Source organism: Phodopus roborovskii, unplaced genomic scaffold (genome assembly GCF_943737965.1).
Source record: "Phodopus roborovskii unplaced genomic scaffold, PHOROB, whole genome shotgun sequence".
Lineage (NCBI taxonomy): Eukaryota > Metazoa > Chordata > Mammalia > Rodentia > Cricetidae > Phodopus > Phodopus roborovskii.
This window is the reverse complement of record NW_026126558.1, coordinates 17320221-17337695: the sequence shown is the minus strand read 5'-3', so window position 1 is coordinate 17337695 and position 17475 is coordinate 17320221. Positions and strand designations below refer to the sequence as shown.

General features: G+C 42.1%; 1 protein-coding gene across 4 annotated transcripts in view; it reads right to left on the bottom strand.

The window, feature by feature from the left end:
- The window catches only part of Wdr59 (WD repeat domain 59), a 72468-nt gene that overhangs the window by 49170 nt on the left and 5823 nt on the right, over positions 1-17475 (bottom strand). For all 4 annotated transcript variants that reach the window (XM_051201745.1, XM_051201746.1, XM_051201747.1 and 1 more), the window contains exons 2-4: positions 9777-9826; positions 3546-3681; positions 1455-1540 (exon numbers count right to left, since the gene is read on the bottom strand). In XM_051201745.1, the coding sequence (XP_051057702.1) occupies positions 1455-1540; positions 3546-3681; positions 9777-9826 (272 nt within the window). The remainder of the gene's footprint in view (positions 1-1454; positions 1541-3545; positions 3682-9776; positions 9827-17475) is intronic.

Below are 17475 nucleotides of genomic sequence, written 5' to 3'. Positions count from 1 at the left end.
CTAAGACGACTCAGGGCAAGGCACTAAAGTTTTTTTGCAGATGAACAAGAGTTAACTGAGCTTGGTAGGAAACTTGGATCCTGCCACCCAGAATTGCCAGCCATAATCCTGCCAGCTCCCAAAAAGAAATGTGATTTTACAACCTAAAACATGCACAGCGGCAGACGACACAGAGCTGCAGTGAGGTTCTGTTGAGCCTGACCTTTTTTCTCAGAAAAGCGTATCTTTTGCCTCCTTCTCTCCCTCCCTCCTTCTCTCTCTGGTTTTTTTTTTTTTTTTTTTTTTTTTTTGTTTTTTGTTTTTTGTTTTGTTTTGTTTTGTTTTGTTTTTTTCAAGACAAGGTTTCTCTGTGTAACAGTCCTGGCTATTATGGAACTCGATTTGTAGACCAGGCTGGCCTTGAACTCAGGGATCTGCCTGCCTCTGCTTCCTAAGTGCTGGGATTAAAGGCATACTCCACCACACCAGCTCCTTTTGTCTCTTTCTGGGCATGGTTTCTCTAACACTTTTTTCTCTAAAACTCCCCTCCTCTCTGCAGATGGCTGGCCCTTGTGGGGGTTTAATTCAGACAGCATGGCTTTTTCTTTTTTTCTTCTCCATCTTCTTCCAGGCACTGCTGAGATCTATAGCTTACCGCCCTGGAGTTCTTCTTTTAACTCTAATAAAGTAAATTGTCCTTAAGCTTTAAAAATAACAACAAACAAGACAAAAGCTCTCCTAACAAACAAAATGTACAGGAGCCCAACTCTTCCTCCCCAGTCTCTTCCTACTCTCTGAATAAACAGACAAAACAAAGAAGAAACATACAAAGTTATCTCTGAATTATCAACCACAGGAGCCTTGGGTAAACACTCTTAAGCAGAGGCAAACTTCCTGCGTCTTACCCTCAGTAATGCTAAGAAAGGCAGTATAGGAGACATTCTGCACACACAAGTATCTAGCCTTTCCTGTCACTTCCAAGCCATCTTCCCCAGCCCTATACTCCCTGCTACTACTCTCCAGAAAAAGGAAATAGTAACCCAGAGGAAAGGAAGATGAAGAACACTCTGGAAAGCCCCATGTGGGAGGCAACTATGTGATGCAGGAGTTCCTTAAGACAATCAGTGGCTGCTGCCTGGTGTGTCCTTGCACTCCTGGCCACTAAGGGTCATGAACTGGGTTGATTCCATTGTATATAACAATGTCTCCTTCCAGCAGCAAAAATCAGCCCTGACCCTGTACTTTGGACTGGGCTGCAGCCAAGTCTTCTGGGATTCAGGTTATGCTTCCTAAATGTTAACAGGCTGTTCTCTAGGTTATTTTCCTGGAGGACTGAGGCCCTGTTGGCTACTCAGGAGGAACAGGACATGGACACTACAAGTCAAGCATGTGACAAGGATGGTATCTTCATTTCACTCATCAAAGGCTTGGGACAAAGTGAGACAGGCCAAGAAGCTGCCGGAGGCAGTGCCTACCTGATTACGCGAGTGTGGCCTTGTAACGTTGTCCCAACTTCCCCACTGCCATCTTTCCACTTATAAAGATCAACCCGTTGATTGCTCTGAAAAGAAGCAAGGGTGAGAAGATAGTGAGCAGCACAGTGCACACTGGAATAGAAGTTCTCACCTCAACTGCTTAAGGTAAAGAAGATGAAGCCATACAGAAGCCAACTTGTATGGCAGGGTAAACAAAACAAACAAACAAAAAAGTCCAGTAACGCTGCAGAGATAGCTCAGTCAGGAAAGTGGTTGCCACACAAACATAAGGACCTGAATTCAATGCCAATGCAGAAGAACCTCTGTGCTGGAAAAGTAGAGAGAAGAGAATCCCTGGGGGTTACTGACTACTCAGTCTAGCCAAATTAGAGAGCTCCACATTCAGTAAGAAACCCTGTCTCTAAAAATAAGGTGGAAAGTGATCAAGGAAGACATCCCACACTGACCTCTGGCCCCCACATACATGTTTATACACATGCAATCACACACACACACACACACACACACATGAACACATATTCACATGTACATACACAAATAATGATAATCATAAAGGACCAGGCGCGGAAATCTATAGTTGCTCTAGGGCAACTGTTCTCAACCTGTAGATTGTGACCCCTTTGGAAGTCAAATGACCCTTTCACAGGGATCAACTAAGACCATCAGGAAACAGGCATTTACTTTATAATTCATAACAGTAGCAAAGTTACAGTTATGAAGTAGCAATGAAAATACTTTTATAGTTGGTGGGGGCGGCCGCCACAACATGAGGAACTGTATTAAAAGGATCACAGCAATAGGAAGGTTGAAAAGCACTATTGTAGATAAAATGATGACATCTGGAGAAAGATGCCAAAGATAACATAGCCCAAAATTCTTTGAGGCGTGAGAAGTTTCTCAAAAAATAAAAGGAGCTAGGTATAAACCTTGGGGAATTCACATATAAATAGGCACTCAAAATCTGCAGAGGTTAACCAATAATGAACTCCAATTAGGAAGAATCCCACCCTTGGAGTAGATAAGGTATTTCTATTTTATTTTTTTTTAATTATCTGTATGAGTGGGAAGGGGCATATGCACATGAGTGCAGGTGCCCACACAGGCCAGGAAATGCCAGAGATCCCCTGGAACTAGAGTTACAGACAGCTGTGAGCCACGCAAGGTGTACTGAACTCTGAAAGGTCAGTACTTGCTCTTATCCACTGAACTACCTTTCCAGTTGATGGAGGAGGAGTTTGATCCCTCTAAAAGCAAAGCAGGCCAACCCCAGATTAGCTCCCATTCCTCTCCTTAGAGGTCATCTGCCATGTAGCCCCTGGCTAGTCATATTGTCACTAAGGAAGGTAACTCACTACACACAGAAATGAAAGCATCTACTTGCTTCCCTTTAAAAATCAGGATTCAGTCCCTAGAAATTAAAGTCTGACACACACTAGAGGCCAGCAAATTAATTATACAAATACAAACATACATATTAAACCTGCAAGACAACTTGCCTCTTTTTTTTTTTTTTTTTTTTTAATTTATTTATTTTTTTCAAGACAGGGTTTCTCTGTAGCTTTGGAACCTGTCCTGGAACTACCTCTGTAGACCAGGCTGGCCTCAAACTCACAAAGATCCACCTGCCTCTGCTTTCTGAGTGCTGGGTTTAAAGGTGTGCACTACCAATGCCTGACAACTTGCCTCTTCTTTCAGAAACAGGCAAGCCTCTCTTTTAAAGATTTATTTATTTTTATTAAATGTGTATGGGTATTTGCCTTCATGTGCAGCATGTGTATGCTTGGTGCCCATGGAGGCTAGATGAGGGCATCAGATCTCCTAGAACTCAAGACACAGACAGTTACGGTTGTGAGCCACCATGTAAGTACTAGGAATCGAACCCAAGTCCTCTGAAGATGATCTATCTAGTGATCTTAACCACTGAGCTATTTACCAGCCCCACAAACCTCTACTTTTTTTTTTTTTTTTTAATTGAGCAATGAAGACTATATTCTCTTCTCTGTACAGGATAAAAACTTGTCAGCCCTCAATGACACATTTAAAAAGATGGCACTCCTTAAATGAACTCACCGAAGCTGCAAAATAGTGTGCGAAGCTGTCATGAGGATTCCACTGCACAGCTCCAATGTCCCACTTGCTCTGGCGGGAGATTTTGCGGTGACCTTCAAAAGGGGCATCTAGATTGACGATGTACAGGAACCTTCGGCTAGAAAGATATCAACTTTATAGCAATACAGCAAGATAACAGCATCACATTACAATGGAAAAGTATACCCTGAGTTGCATGCAATTTGCCATTAGTGCTCCAAAAATTCACATATACACATGACAATTATCTATTCTGAAAGGCATACAAATGACAAATGTAACCCAAGCTGACGGTTAAGTAAAGGGGAACAGTTTCCCTGTGAGAGCTACTTCCACATTCGGCCTTCACTACTCATATCCACTGGTGAGCATGTGTCTGCTCCCTCTGTATTCAGCTCCAACCTGCTCCTCTCCCAGCCTTTTCAGGGCCCTGGCTAAGATTCAAGTTCCAGTTCCATGTGGATCACACTGCAGGGTCTACATCTCAACTATGTTTTCTCTACAAGAAGGCCACCAAATGTTGAGGCTCTTGTCTGAATATACCTGCATATGTGGAAGATACACCATATCTAGAATATCTTTTTAAGCCCAATATCACCAGGCACAAAGCTTTACACTCAATAAGTGTGCTAAAAACACTAATTCCTGGGCCAAAATCCTGCAGAAAAATCTCAAATTCCTCTGCAAATCTACTATTAATAAACAAAACCAGATCTATCAGGAAGAGAACCAATGACCCAAGAAAAGGGAGTAACAATTAAAGTAACCTAGTGAGAATGTCACAGTAAGTTTAAAGTGTCAATCAATATAAAGAATCTGAAAAATAAGAATGCTTTGTTTTTGTTTTTTTTTTTTTTGTTTGTTTGTTTTTTTAAGAAAGAAAAAAATGACTGGTCTGCGAATTAGCATACATGCAGTAACTGGCATTGATTTTTAATTAGAGCACATGCTAAGCCTCTTGGTATCAATGAGGAGGACCAATAAGCTCAAGGAAAGATTAACAGTCCCTGTTTGGAAAAAAACAAAAAATTCTATAGAGTAGCAGAAACTCTAAAGAGGGATGATGGTTAATGGAGAATAAAGGTAACACAGGGAAGACAGAATTTCACAGATCTCCTGGAACTTCCAAGAAGGTTAATGGAATCTCCTATTCTTGCAGTATTAAGGACTGCACCTTCCCATTAGAAGGAAAAGCAGTACAGACGACAAGCTTTGTCCATAAGCTGTGCATGAGCTCAGACACAGTGCAGAACCATGGAGAACAGCAGAAAGGAGGCTCTTTAAGCTAGACACCAGTGACTAAACATGTATATTTACCTTCATTTCTCAATTCCCAAACCCTACCAAAATATAGTTTAAATTAAAAAAAAGAGAGAGAGAGAGACAGGAAGCTACAAGGCAAAGAAAATTGGAGAGGAAATGAAAACATATGGACAAATGCAACTGATTATGAATAACAACAGATTTAATAAGCCCAAGTGCTAAAGACAGGAAATGTCTCAGAATCAAACTGATTTGAAATGTAGGACCTGGTGGTGGCACCTTCTCTAGGCAACGAGGAGGGGTAGGGCTGGGAGGCAAAAGCAGAACAGAACAAAAAACAAACGAACAAAAATGTCTAAAAGCATATAAATGGCTATTCCAATTATTGTTTACTCTTTTTTTGCCAAGATCTTATTTGTTTTGTTTTTGTTTTTGTTTGGTTGGGTTTTTTTTTGGGGGGGGCGCATGTGCAACTGCGCCCACAGCTGGAGACCAGAAAAAGAGTACCCTTTTCTAGCACTCTCTGTCTATTCCTCTGAGGGTTCACATTTTACATAAAAATGCAAGTCTCTGAAAAGTTCTTGGAAATTAAAACAAGTGTTGAAAATTAAGAAAAACGAACAGAGGCTAGGGAGATGGGCCAGTAGTTACGAGCTTTGGTGCTCTTGCAGAACACATGGGTACAGTTCTCAGCACCCACACGATGCCTCACAACTGCCTCTAACTACAGCTTTGGGAATCTGACATCCAGTTAGGGACTCCAAGGGCACCAGGCACATACGTGGTGCACATACATAAATGCAGGAAAACTCATACACATAATTTTTTCATCTTAAACCCCATGTACTACTCTTGCAGAGGATCCAGGTTTAGTTCCCAGCACCTACCTTAGGTGACTCACAACCACCTATAACTCTTGTTCTAGGGGATCAAATGACCTCTGGCTGCTGTGAGCACTTATACCCCACACATAAATTCATGCAGGCACACACACACAGAAACAAATAAAAAAGAAACAAATCCCAAAGGAAAATCTAATAGAAGAACTGGAAGTAATCATAGAAAACTCTTAGAATGAAAAAAAAAAAAAAAAGAAAGAAAAAGGCCAAAGAATCCACACAGGAAAATTAACACTAACAACTGTAGAACAAAGAATGGGGAAAGAGAAAATTATCAATGATATAAGGCAGGAAAAACTTCCCAAACTAAAAAAAAAAAAAACAAAAAACAAAAAAAAAAAAACACACACATACTTCAGATTGGAAGGGGCAGGGGGTATAGCTCAGGGTAGAGTATTTGACTGCAGATTGCAAAGGACCTTCTAACATGTTAAAAAAAAAATATTATAATCAGAATGGTGACTTCATAAGCATATATATTTGTAAATTTATTTGAACCATTCACTTCATATTAGCATAGCCCATAAATCACACTACATATATTTTACAATTCTTTTTTCCTTCTATTGAAAGTAGGTTCTTTTCTCATACAATATATGCTGATTATAGTTTCCCCTCCCCCCTCTTACCTAGTTCCTCTCCACTGCTCCTCCCCTGCAGATGCACTCCCTTTTTTTTTTGTCTCTTATTAGAAAAGAGGTAACAACCGAACATGACAAGATAAAATACAGATGAAGCAAAAGCTATCATATCAAAGTTGGACACAGCAACCCAACAGGAAGAAAAGAGTCCCAAGAGCAAGCACAAGAGTCAGAGACCCACCCATTCTCACAGTCTGGAGTTACAGAAAAACCCTCAGCTGAAAGCTAAAATATACACGCAGAGGACCTGGTGCATTCCCTCCCCAGGCCCTGTGTTCACTGCTTCAGTCTCTGAGTTCCTATGAGCCATGCTTAGTTAATTCAGAGGGCCTTTTATATGAAAACGAAACGGAGCCCTTCAAATTTGGGTTGGAAAGTAATACAGGCATGTACATGCCAAAGACCATAAGAAGGCATTAGCACATGTATAACTTCCAGTCACATAATTTCAATCTCTAGAACATTAAGGATAATTGACACTCCAAACCAGTGAATGTGGGGAAATCTAACATTCAGAGTGCCTAAGAGTATCTTACGGGTCATTCGTATTGTTACATGAGATAGAGTATTTCAACCCCTCTAGTTACCTGAGGGGTGAGGAAATAGCTTAGGAGGTAAAGTGTTTGCTGTGTGACTGTAAGGACCTGAGTATGATCCCCAGGACCCATGTAAATAGTGTGGGGCATGGTGCAGACACTGTAATTTCCATGCTGGGGAGGGGACAGCTGGGAGCTTGCTGCCCAGCCATCCTTGTGTAATATGTGAGTTCCAGCCCACTGAGAATCCCTATGTCAAAAGTAAACAAACATGGTAGACTATGCCTGAGGAATGACACCTGAAGTTGTTCTCCAGCCTACACACACACACACACACACACACACACACACACACACACACACACACACGAAGAAAGACAGACAGACAGACAGACCCCCTCAATAATGTAATGGAGAGGGGATAGAAGGTCCTCTGAGTGCCCAGACACAGGCCAAAGCAATCATGGTAAAAATTTCACAAATTTAGAGATAAAAGATAGGATCTTAACAGTTTTGATGAGACAAATCTAACATACATGAAGAATCTAGAATTCCTACATAACTGTGACTTAGGAGGCTGAAGCAAGAGAATTACAAGTTGGAAGCCAGCCTGCACAAACTTAGCAAGGCACTGTAAGAAAAATTTAAAGAAGCTAGATGGGGTGGGGATGTATGGGAATACAGCTCAATAACAGAGTACTTGGCTGACCTGTGTGAGGCCCTGGGTTCAATCCCCGATACTTCGGGAGGTGGGACTCAAAGAACCACAAATATCAACTTAACCCTTAACAAGTATTACGTAACTACACTGGGAAGTAGAGGAATATCAGACAGGTGACAACCTGCCACCTACAGAGCACCTGGTAAAAGTGCCATACTCTCATGTCCAATTGTAAGAAGTCATCTTACAACGTCTAGAATGAATACAGCCAGATCTAGCAGTGTACTTGGAAATGGAGACAGTCAAAAGGAAGTGCTAAAACATAGTCAAGACTGTACTCTATCATTGATCAATGATAGAAAAGCTGGGTGAGACAGACACCGGCTAGGCAGCATTATTCAATTCTACACCATAAATTAAGTACATATTTTCTCAAGAGTTGATACTGGCCAGAGGTGGTGGTGCAGGCTTAATCCCAGCACTGGGAAGGCAGAGGCTGTCAGATCTCTGAGTTTGATGACAGCCTGATCTACAGAGTGAGCTCCAGGACAGCCAAAGTTACACAGAGAAACTCTGTCTGGGAAAAAAGGAAGTCAATTAATTAAAAAAGAATACAATACTGCAAAGAGTAAGTAGGCAATTAATGATGCCAAACATCCCAAACCACTGACCTGTATGCTATGAGGAAGTGAACTGTATGCAGTGTTGATTATATCCTAATTAAGCTGTTTTCTAAGAATGCTTATTTTTATTTCATTTTATTTTTTAGTGTTTGGTTTTTCCAGACAGAGTTTCTCTGTATGTAGCTCTGTAGACCAGGCTGGCCTCGAACTCACGGAGATCCGCCTACCTCTGCTTCCTGAATGCTGGGACTAAAGACGTGCGCTATCACCACACTGCCCCTTCCTTCTCTTCTTTAAGAACTCATTTTATATTTAATTTCCTGTATATGTGTGTCTGTGTGGGGGATTTTCACGTGAGTGCTGGTGCCCAAAGAGGCTAAAAAAGGGCACTTAACTCCCTGAAGCTAAGAGTTGCAGGCAGTTGTGAGCTATCTGATGTGTGTGTTGTGAACTGGCTCAGGTCTGTTGCAAGAGCAGTATACACTCCTGTCACTCCTATTTGCTGAGCTATCTCTCCATAGCCCTACCTATTTTCTAGGGTCTCTCGATGACCATGGGAAACATTTTTACTGGCTAAGACAGCTTCCCAGTCCCAAATCTGGTTTGTTTGTTTGTTTGTTTTTAAGTGATCAAGAAATTACATGATGGTAGAAATATCAACATTTCTATCCAGGTATTAGTAGCACACACTATTAATCCCAGCACTTGGGAGAGAGGCTAGCTTGGTCTACAAAATGAATTCCAGCCAGCCAGGGCTATGCCGTTAGATCCAGTCTCAAAAAGTATCCAAATAACCAATGAAATTACTGAAAATAAACCTAATTTGAGAGGGAAGGGCAGTGAGCTTAAGTAACATGAAAGGGATGGTGTCTTTGCCCGTTAAATGTATTATTCTGGTTCAACATTAGGGTTGTTAGCAAAGGCAGAATCTTAGAATTTTTGAGTAAGAAAACCATGTAGTTCAACTCCTCCTTGGTGGAAGTGAATTGCTTCTTGAGGGCTGGTGAGATGGCTCAGAGGTAAAAGCATTTATCACATAAACCTGGTAGCCTGAATTTGATCCCCAGATCTTAGGGAAGAAGACAAGAAGAAGTGGTTCCCCAAAGTTGTCTTCTCACCTCCACAAATGCACCATGGCACATGTGTGCCAGCACACATGTGTGCACACGCACACACACACACACACACAGAAATAATAAATCATTTTTAAAATTTCTTTCAGGAGAAAACCAAAGTCCAGTTAGGTAAACTGACCAAATGTCCAAAGCTCACTGCACCATCAAACTAGAACCCAGGCCCCTCAATCTTCCTAGCTGCCTCTTCGACCATCCTAGAGTGACTCCTTGAAAAGACAAGAAACCTGCAATTTCAAGGCCAAACTACAAATCACTAAAATGTGAGTTCACTGCTTACCTGTGAGGGAAACCACAAAAACCTGCAAAGAATCCCTGCAAGTGCCCGTGTGGCCTTTAGGACGTGAATACTAAGCCCTTTCATTGTCCTCCAACTTATGGGTATATCCTAACTTCCCAGAAGCTTACAATGCATTCCCCAGAACTTGTGGCAGACAAACTCCGAAGGCTCACTTACCCAGAAAGCACTGCATGCTGCCCAAGACAGTCCACAGACATGGCAGTTGCCTGTGAAAAAGAACACAGTTTCAGTTCTGCCAGCAAAATAGCCAGGGGAGAAGACAGACCTACGTTTGGCTCTGCTTCCTCTCAGGCAGTCCCCAGCTAACAACAATCAGCTATCAGGTATTAGTTCTCTGCATTGGATACTTTCCAGTGGTTCCCAACTTTCCCAATGCTGCCCATTAATACAGTTCCTCTTGTTGTGGTGACCCCAACCACACAACTGTTTTCATTGCTGCTTCATAACTGTAATTGTGCTGCTGTTATGAATCATAATATAAATATTTTTGGAGACAGAGGTTCATCAAAGGGTTTGCATCCCATAGGTTGAAAACCACTTTAAGCCCTTTTAGTTACCACCTAAATCTCACATTCACTTTCACAACATCATACACACACACACACACACACACACACACACACACACACACACACACACAGAAGGACTATACACAACCAAGGCAGTTCTAGAGCTTTCAGAGAATGTGCTAGTCAGCATAGAGCAAGAAACAGCTACTAAACAGAGTCTCTCCCAAGGAGAACCTAACCTGGGACACTGCCACCTACATACTCACAAAATACACTCATTCCACAGCATGTGGAACCTTCTTGAAGCCATATGGCATATTATTCAAATACCATCCATGCTGAATCCAAGATTTCATTCTTAATATTTTAGCTATTTTTTTTATTACACAGGATTATATAAGGCCATTTTCATGAGAGTTCATTATGTACTTTCAGCATATTCCCACACATATCCCAATACCCACTTCCTCCAAGGTAATATTCTTGTTACGAATATGCCCCATTCACGTTCAGTCTGAAATTCCATCCCCCAGTTCCTAGTGAGCACAATCGTCATGATTCAATATCCCATCTCCAAAAGACTGCACCAAGTCTATGGACGGTGAGGCATGTGACTGACTTGAATCCTGGCAGTTATAGCCTTACATTCTCATATGTGTGTCATCTATTTGGTCACTAAATGCTGTATATTCTAAGACAGCATTGGAAGAATTCATTTCATGCATGCTAACATAATCACAAACTATAAATGGTAAACACTAATCCCTCCCCCTCACTCTTACTAGCTTTACTAATGGTTTTCTCACACTTATCTACCACTTAAAAACCATGTCATCCAGCCTGGCAGTGGTGGCCCACACCTTTAATCCCCCCTGAGCAGAAAGAAGCCTGGCTACCAAGGAAAGCTTGATTGCCATGCCACCTCTAGAACTCTGCTGTGTGATTTATGGATTAATGCTGTAAAGGGGACAAGATGGTTTCTCCAACAGGGGGCAGAGTCTTCCTAGAGGGCATCTGGCAGCAGAATCCTACCACAGCCCCAAGATTCTGGGCTCCTGATGCACACACCTTCTCCTTCTCCCAGCTGTGCAAGGCTAATAAAACACTACTCCAGCTATAGCTGTCAATGGGTTACTGATATGAGCAAGGGGACAAATCAGCTAGCCATAAGATAAAGAAATTTGAAGAACCCAAGTATCCATCGGGGGACAAATGGAGGATAAAGAAAATATTGTCAGCAACACAACAGATTATTATCCAGCCTTTAAAAGCATGGAAAATCCAACAGATGCTACAACAAAAATGAAACAGGGTTTTTCCTGTAGCTTTTTTTCAAAACAGGGTTTCTTTTTTTTTTTTTTTTTTTTTTTTTTTTTTTTTTTGAGACAGGGTTTCTCTGTATTGTTTTGGAATTTGTCCTGGAACTAGCTTTGTAGACCAAGCTGGCCTTGAACTCACAGAGATCTGTCTGCCTCTGTCTCCCAAGTGCTGGGATTAAAGGCAAGCACTACCACTGCCCAGCCTCACAAATGACTCCTAAATGATTATACCAAGTTAGGGCCAGGAAGATGACTCAGCGCTTAAGAGCACTGACTGTTCTCCCAGAAGACCCAGGTTCAATCCCTAGAACCCACATGACAGATCTCAACTGTCTGGAACTCCAGTTCCAGGGGATCTGACACCCTTATACATGCAGGCAAAAATACCAATGAACATGAAATAAAAATAAAAAGATTATACCAAGTGCTAAGTGAAACCCACTAAACAAGAGACCAGTATAAGAAAAATGTCCCCAAAGGCTCATATACTTAAACATAACAGTCCCCAACTGTGGAGTTACTTGGGAAAGTTATGGACTGTTTAGGAGGTGGAGCCCAGAGGAAGACAGTCTCACCCCATTCCCCTCTGCTTCCGTGTGTGTAGAGATGTGTGGAGATGTGATTGTTCAGCTTCCTGTTCTGGCCCTCATGCCTCCCCTGCTATTATGGACTCTCCCTCTGGAACCATAAGCCAAAATAAAGCCTTTCTTGCTTAAGTTGCCTTTGGCTATGGTGTTACATTACAGCAGCAATAACCCAAAAAAGTAATATAGCAGGAAAGCTCTTAGAAACAGAATGTAGAGGCCAACAAGGTTGGAGGCAATTGTGTTTAATGGGGATGGACTTTCCATTTGGGATGATGAATAATAGTTAGGAAGGGGAGACCTAATCACATTGATCATTTAAACTGGTCTGGAAGTTAGAAGGGAGGGGGATTCTCTATGCCACCTATGAAAGTGGAAGAGGTCACAGGGCAAGAACCTGATCTCTGGGGGTTGACAGTAACCCCTCAGTAATAAGCAGTAAGGATCAGGAACTTCTGCCCTAGACCCCTGGATACTGAATGAATACTCCTAATGGATATTGAAAACACCTGAACGAGCTTGGAAGCGGATTCCTCCTAAGTGAAGTCTCCAGGTGAAAACACAGCTCAAAGATGCCCTGACTCTGGCAGTAAGACATTGAACTAAGAAACCAGCCATGCAGGGCCTGGACAGTATACAGTAATAGAATACTAATAAAACATGATCTGGCAACAGCCCAAAAATACCATGCCTTTTGTCTCATGAGTTCTGCCTCTAGCATCTACCCCAAAATACAGCAAATGTTTTCTGAACAGAGCTGTTTACTTATAACTATAGTACACATCTGGACAATGGAATATTCCAGTAGCATTTTAAATAACATGAAAATGCATCAAAACTACACTATATCACAGATCACCATATTAAGTTATCTTTTTTGGGGGGGGGGTTCAAGACAGGGTTTCTCTGTGGCTTTGGAGCCTGTCCTGAAACTACCTCTTGTAGACCAGGCTGGTCTCAAACTCACAGAGATCCTCCCGCTTCTGCCTCCCGAGTGCTGGGTTTAAAGGCATTCGCCACCATTAAGGTATCTTTTACACATTTATTTACTGGGGGTGGAAGGGGGTGGAGGGTGTTGTAATCCAAGCAAACCTGGCCCTGCTTCTCACCCACCTGTTCATGGCAGGTGTATATACTATACCTTTTTTTAAAAAAAGATTTAATTATTATGTATACAGTGTTCTATCTGCATGTTTGCCTGTAGACCAGAAGAGAACCAGATTTCATTACCCAGAAGAGGGCACCAGATCTCATTACAGATGGTTGTGAGCCACCATGTGATTGCTGGGAATTGAACTCAGGACCTCTGGAAGAACAAGCAGTCAGTGATCTTAACCTCTGAGCCATCTCTCCAGCCCATACCTTGGCTCTTTAAACGAAAGACTCCACCCACTTCCATTCTCTTTCCCCCTGTTCCTCCATAAGGGCAGACATGACTTTCCCTGTCTCTTTCCTCTCCCTCTTCTCTTTGGTCCTCTGTCTCTGTGTCTCTTTACCTCTTTTCTCTTTCCTTCCCTTATTTTCTTACCTCCCCCTCAATAAAACTTTCAATATGAGTCACGTCTACGGGTCTCTGTTTCCCATATGCCTGCTGCCAATCACCCAGTGCACCTCTGGTCTCGGGCCGCAGTGTTGGTCCCAATCAACTCGGCTTTATTCCTAAGAGGGTACATGCCTGCCAAGGTGAGCTTGCATATATATGTGGACACACACAGCAAGCTGGGTATGGTGATGCATACCTGTTAGCTGGCTGCAATAGGAGGACCACAAATTCAAACCCAGCATAAGCTATATACATAGTGAAAAACACAAAAACAAAGCCAAAACCACCTAGCAAAGAAATTAAGACAGGATCAGAATCAATGCTCATTCCCAACCTAAAACTCCTTGCTTCCAGAATACAATTTTACTGGGATTTCACTTAAGCTTGGACATGCCTTCCCAGTCTCTCCCTACTCCACAGCTTGCCCCCACTCTCTGCACTGCTGCAGTTATTTGTCACTTATTTATCACTTCTTCCCCAGGAAGGTCAGGAGCCTACCACCAGCTGTGCTCCTTGTAATCTCAAAACTGCTGCTGAAGCTAAATCTGGTTTTGGCTTTTCAGAGTCTGCAGTGTTGAATGAATCCTTAGTGTAGTGTTAAAGACCACCCGGGAGCTTCCTATAACCCATCTCATATCTCTCCCTTCCAAACCCTGTCCCAATATCCCAGCCATTATAAATTCTCCAAAATGAATTCCTTCCAGCCCTTAAAACTCAAGTCTGTCTCTTCCTCTCTCACCTCAGGGCCTTTACACCAATTGCTTCTTCTACCTGGAAGGCACTTCTGTCCTGTCCTCTCTTTCCCTCCCTTCCCTTCCTTCCTTCCTTCCTCCCTCCCTCCCTCTCTCTCTCTCTCTCTCTGTGTGTGTGTGTGTGTAGTAGATGCTGTGTTCATGCATGTTCCTGAGTGTGGAAGTCAGAGGTCAACATGGAGTGTCTTCCTCAATTGCTTTCTTCATTCATTCATTCATTCATTGATGTGCAGAGTTTCTCACTGAAACCTAGAACTCACCAATTCAGCTAGGCTGGCTAGCCAACAAGTTCCAAAGATCCTCCTATCTCTAACTCCTCAGTACTTGGCTCCCAGGGGTACACCACCATGCCCAGCTTTATATGTGAGTAGCAGGAATCCAGACTCAGTTCAGCATGCTTGCATTGCAATTACACAGATCCCAACTCTACCCTTTGGGATTCAGGATAAACTCTTCTGAGGTTTTGCTGGACCATCCCCTCACACATTCCTAGTGTGAATTAGCTGTTTCAGTGTTTCCACAAAACCTAGGGGTTCTCTTTTCCTAGTACTTGAGATTCTGTAATAGTATTTATCTACTAGTACATTTCCTCCATTAGATTGCAATTTCCTTAAGGGTAAAAATCAATTTGTTAGCACAATGCCTGGCACATGGCTTTCAATAACATTATTTCAATGAGTATCTGGTGTTAAAGCCAATTTAAGTCTTTTGTTTTGTTTTGCTTTGTTTTGTTTTTCAAGACAGGGTTTCTCTGTGTAGCCCTGGCTGTTCTGGAACGCAGAGATCCACCTGCCTCAGCCTCCCTAGTGCTGGGATTAAAGGCATGCACCACCACTGCCAAGCCAATTAAGTCTTAAACACTTATGATACCCAAAAATTTGTATTAATGTTCATAGCAACATCATTCATGAACTCAACTCAGTGAGTTTAAGGATAGCTTCTTGATCTACATAATGAATTCCAGACTAGCCAAGGCTACACAGTAAGAACTTAAAAAAAAAAAAGCTTATGCTTTAATATTTTCATTTTTAAAAAGATAACAATAGATAATTAGGTATTTAATAGCCAAATGACAGGGATAAATTATTTTACAAATCCATTTTGGACTTGCAATTAAATATTAGCACAAATACAAATGGTTCTGTTAAAAAAACTGATCTTGGGCTGGGCATGACAACACATACCTGTAACCTCAGCACTTGGAAGGTAGACCTTAATGAATGCATAATCAGATCTCAAAGACTGAAGCCACAAGCTGTAACTCACTGATATAACAAGAATCAAACCAGTTCAAATGACAAGATCCTATCTCTATATAGAGACCAAAGCTGTCTTTGAGCCATCTTTGTCTAACATGAACTACACAATTATCTAAGGCTCTTGTTCATACACTCAGCAAGAGGTGTTGCTTGGGAAGTCTACCTCTTTAATACAGGAACATCTCATCTCCCTACAAACTCAAATGCCACAGAGGGTAGCTAGCACTGGGAAAGTCACCTCATCCTTATAGGACTCAGGATCCTGATGTATAAAACGTGAGGGCAGACGAGACATCTAAAGATTTTCTCAGCTCCAAGTCTATTCAGTGAAGGCACATTTGTTTCTTCCTTAGGTCAGATTTCCAATGTACTAACAACACGTATCAAGCACTTAAAATATATTGGCCACTGTGCTAAGTACTCTGAACAGATGCCCTCATTTAACCCTTCCAGCTACTCTACAGATGAAGTGTGCAGAGGGGAGGAAGGGCAGCAGGTCTAGGCTAGCCTTATAAGGAAGGCTTCCCTGTAATCATAGCTCTTAGCTGCAGACTGAGAACTGGAATTTTTGGGAGTGTTCACACCACCTGCTAAGAGGCTCCCTGTGGCTACTCTGGAGCATGCTTTGGTACATGAGTAGTTACTAATCGACCAGGAGCCAAACTACACTTGGGACACTGACACTGGAGGAATTAATGTCCTGTGTGACTGCACCACGAAAGGACTCCTTTTATCCAATCTCTCTACTCCCTGTGCCTCTGCTCATTGGCTTTTGCTTTGTAGTCTTTCACTGTACTTACTCATCATCGTGGGAGTGCTCTAGGGAGCACAACTGTCTGGTGTTTCCTTTCTTTATGGATAAAGAAACTGAAGTTAGTAAGGTAGTGAGCCTGAGCCTGGATCACCAGGCACACGGATGGCATCACCTGGGTCCAGCACAGCACCCTGACCTCCATGCTACATCATACTTTCCACCACTTGTATCTTTATGTTAAACTTCTTACAAAACAAGTCATTCATATCTAATTTACTGTTTGTTCTTGTGTTGGATTCAGGCTTTTGTTTTTGTTGTTGGGGTATGGTTTTGATTTTTGAGATGTGGGTCTCCTATAACCCAAACTGGTCTCAAACTTGCTATGTAATGGAAGATGACTTTGAACTCCTGATCCTCCTGTCTCTACCTTCCAGGTGCTGGTATTACAAATTTAGTATTTGTGGTGGTTTGAAAGAAAATAGCCCACAAGAGAGTGGCACTATTAGGAGGTGTGGCCTTGCTGGAGGAAGTGTGTCACTGTGGGGGTGGACTTCGGGGTCTCTTTTACTCAAATTTCCTTCAATATGACAGTCTACTTCCTGTTGTCTACAAGAAGTAGTACTTGATCTGTCTGACGATGTCATGCCCCCCACCATGATGATAATGGATGGAACCTCTGAAATGATAAGAGAGCCAACCCAATTAAATGTGTTATTATAAGAGTTGCCTGGGTGGTGGTGGAGCATACTTTTAATTCCAGGACTGGGGAAACAAAGGTACACGGATCTCTGTGAGTTCAAGACCAGCCTGGCCTACAGAGTGAGTTCCAGGACAGGCTCCAAAACTACAAAGAAATCTTGTCTCAGAGGTAAAAAAAAAAAAAAAAAAAAAAAGGAGTTCAGTTGCCATCCATGGTCATGATGTCTCTTCACAGCAATGAAAAACCAAACTAAGACAGTATTCACATCCTCTCTCTCTCTTGAGACAGGGTTTCTCTGTGTAGCCTTGGCTGTCCTGGAACTTACTCTGTAGACCAAGCTGGCCTTGAACTCAGAGACTACCTGCCTCTGCCTCTCTGTCTCCTGAGTGCTGGAACTAAAGGTATATATAACATGGTTTAGTATTGATATCTTAA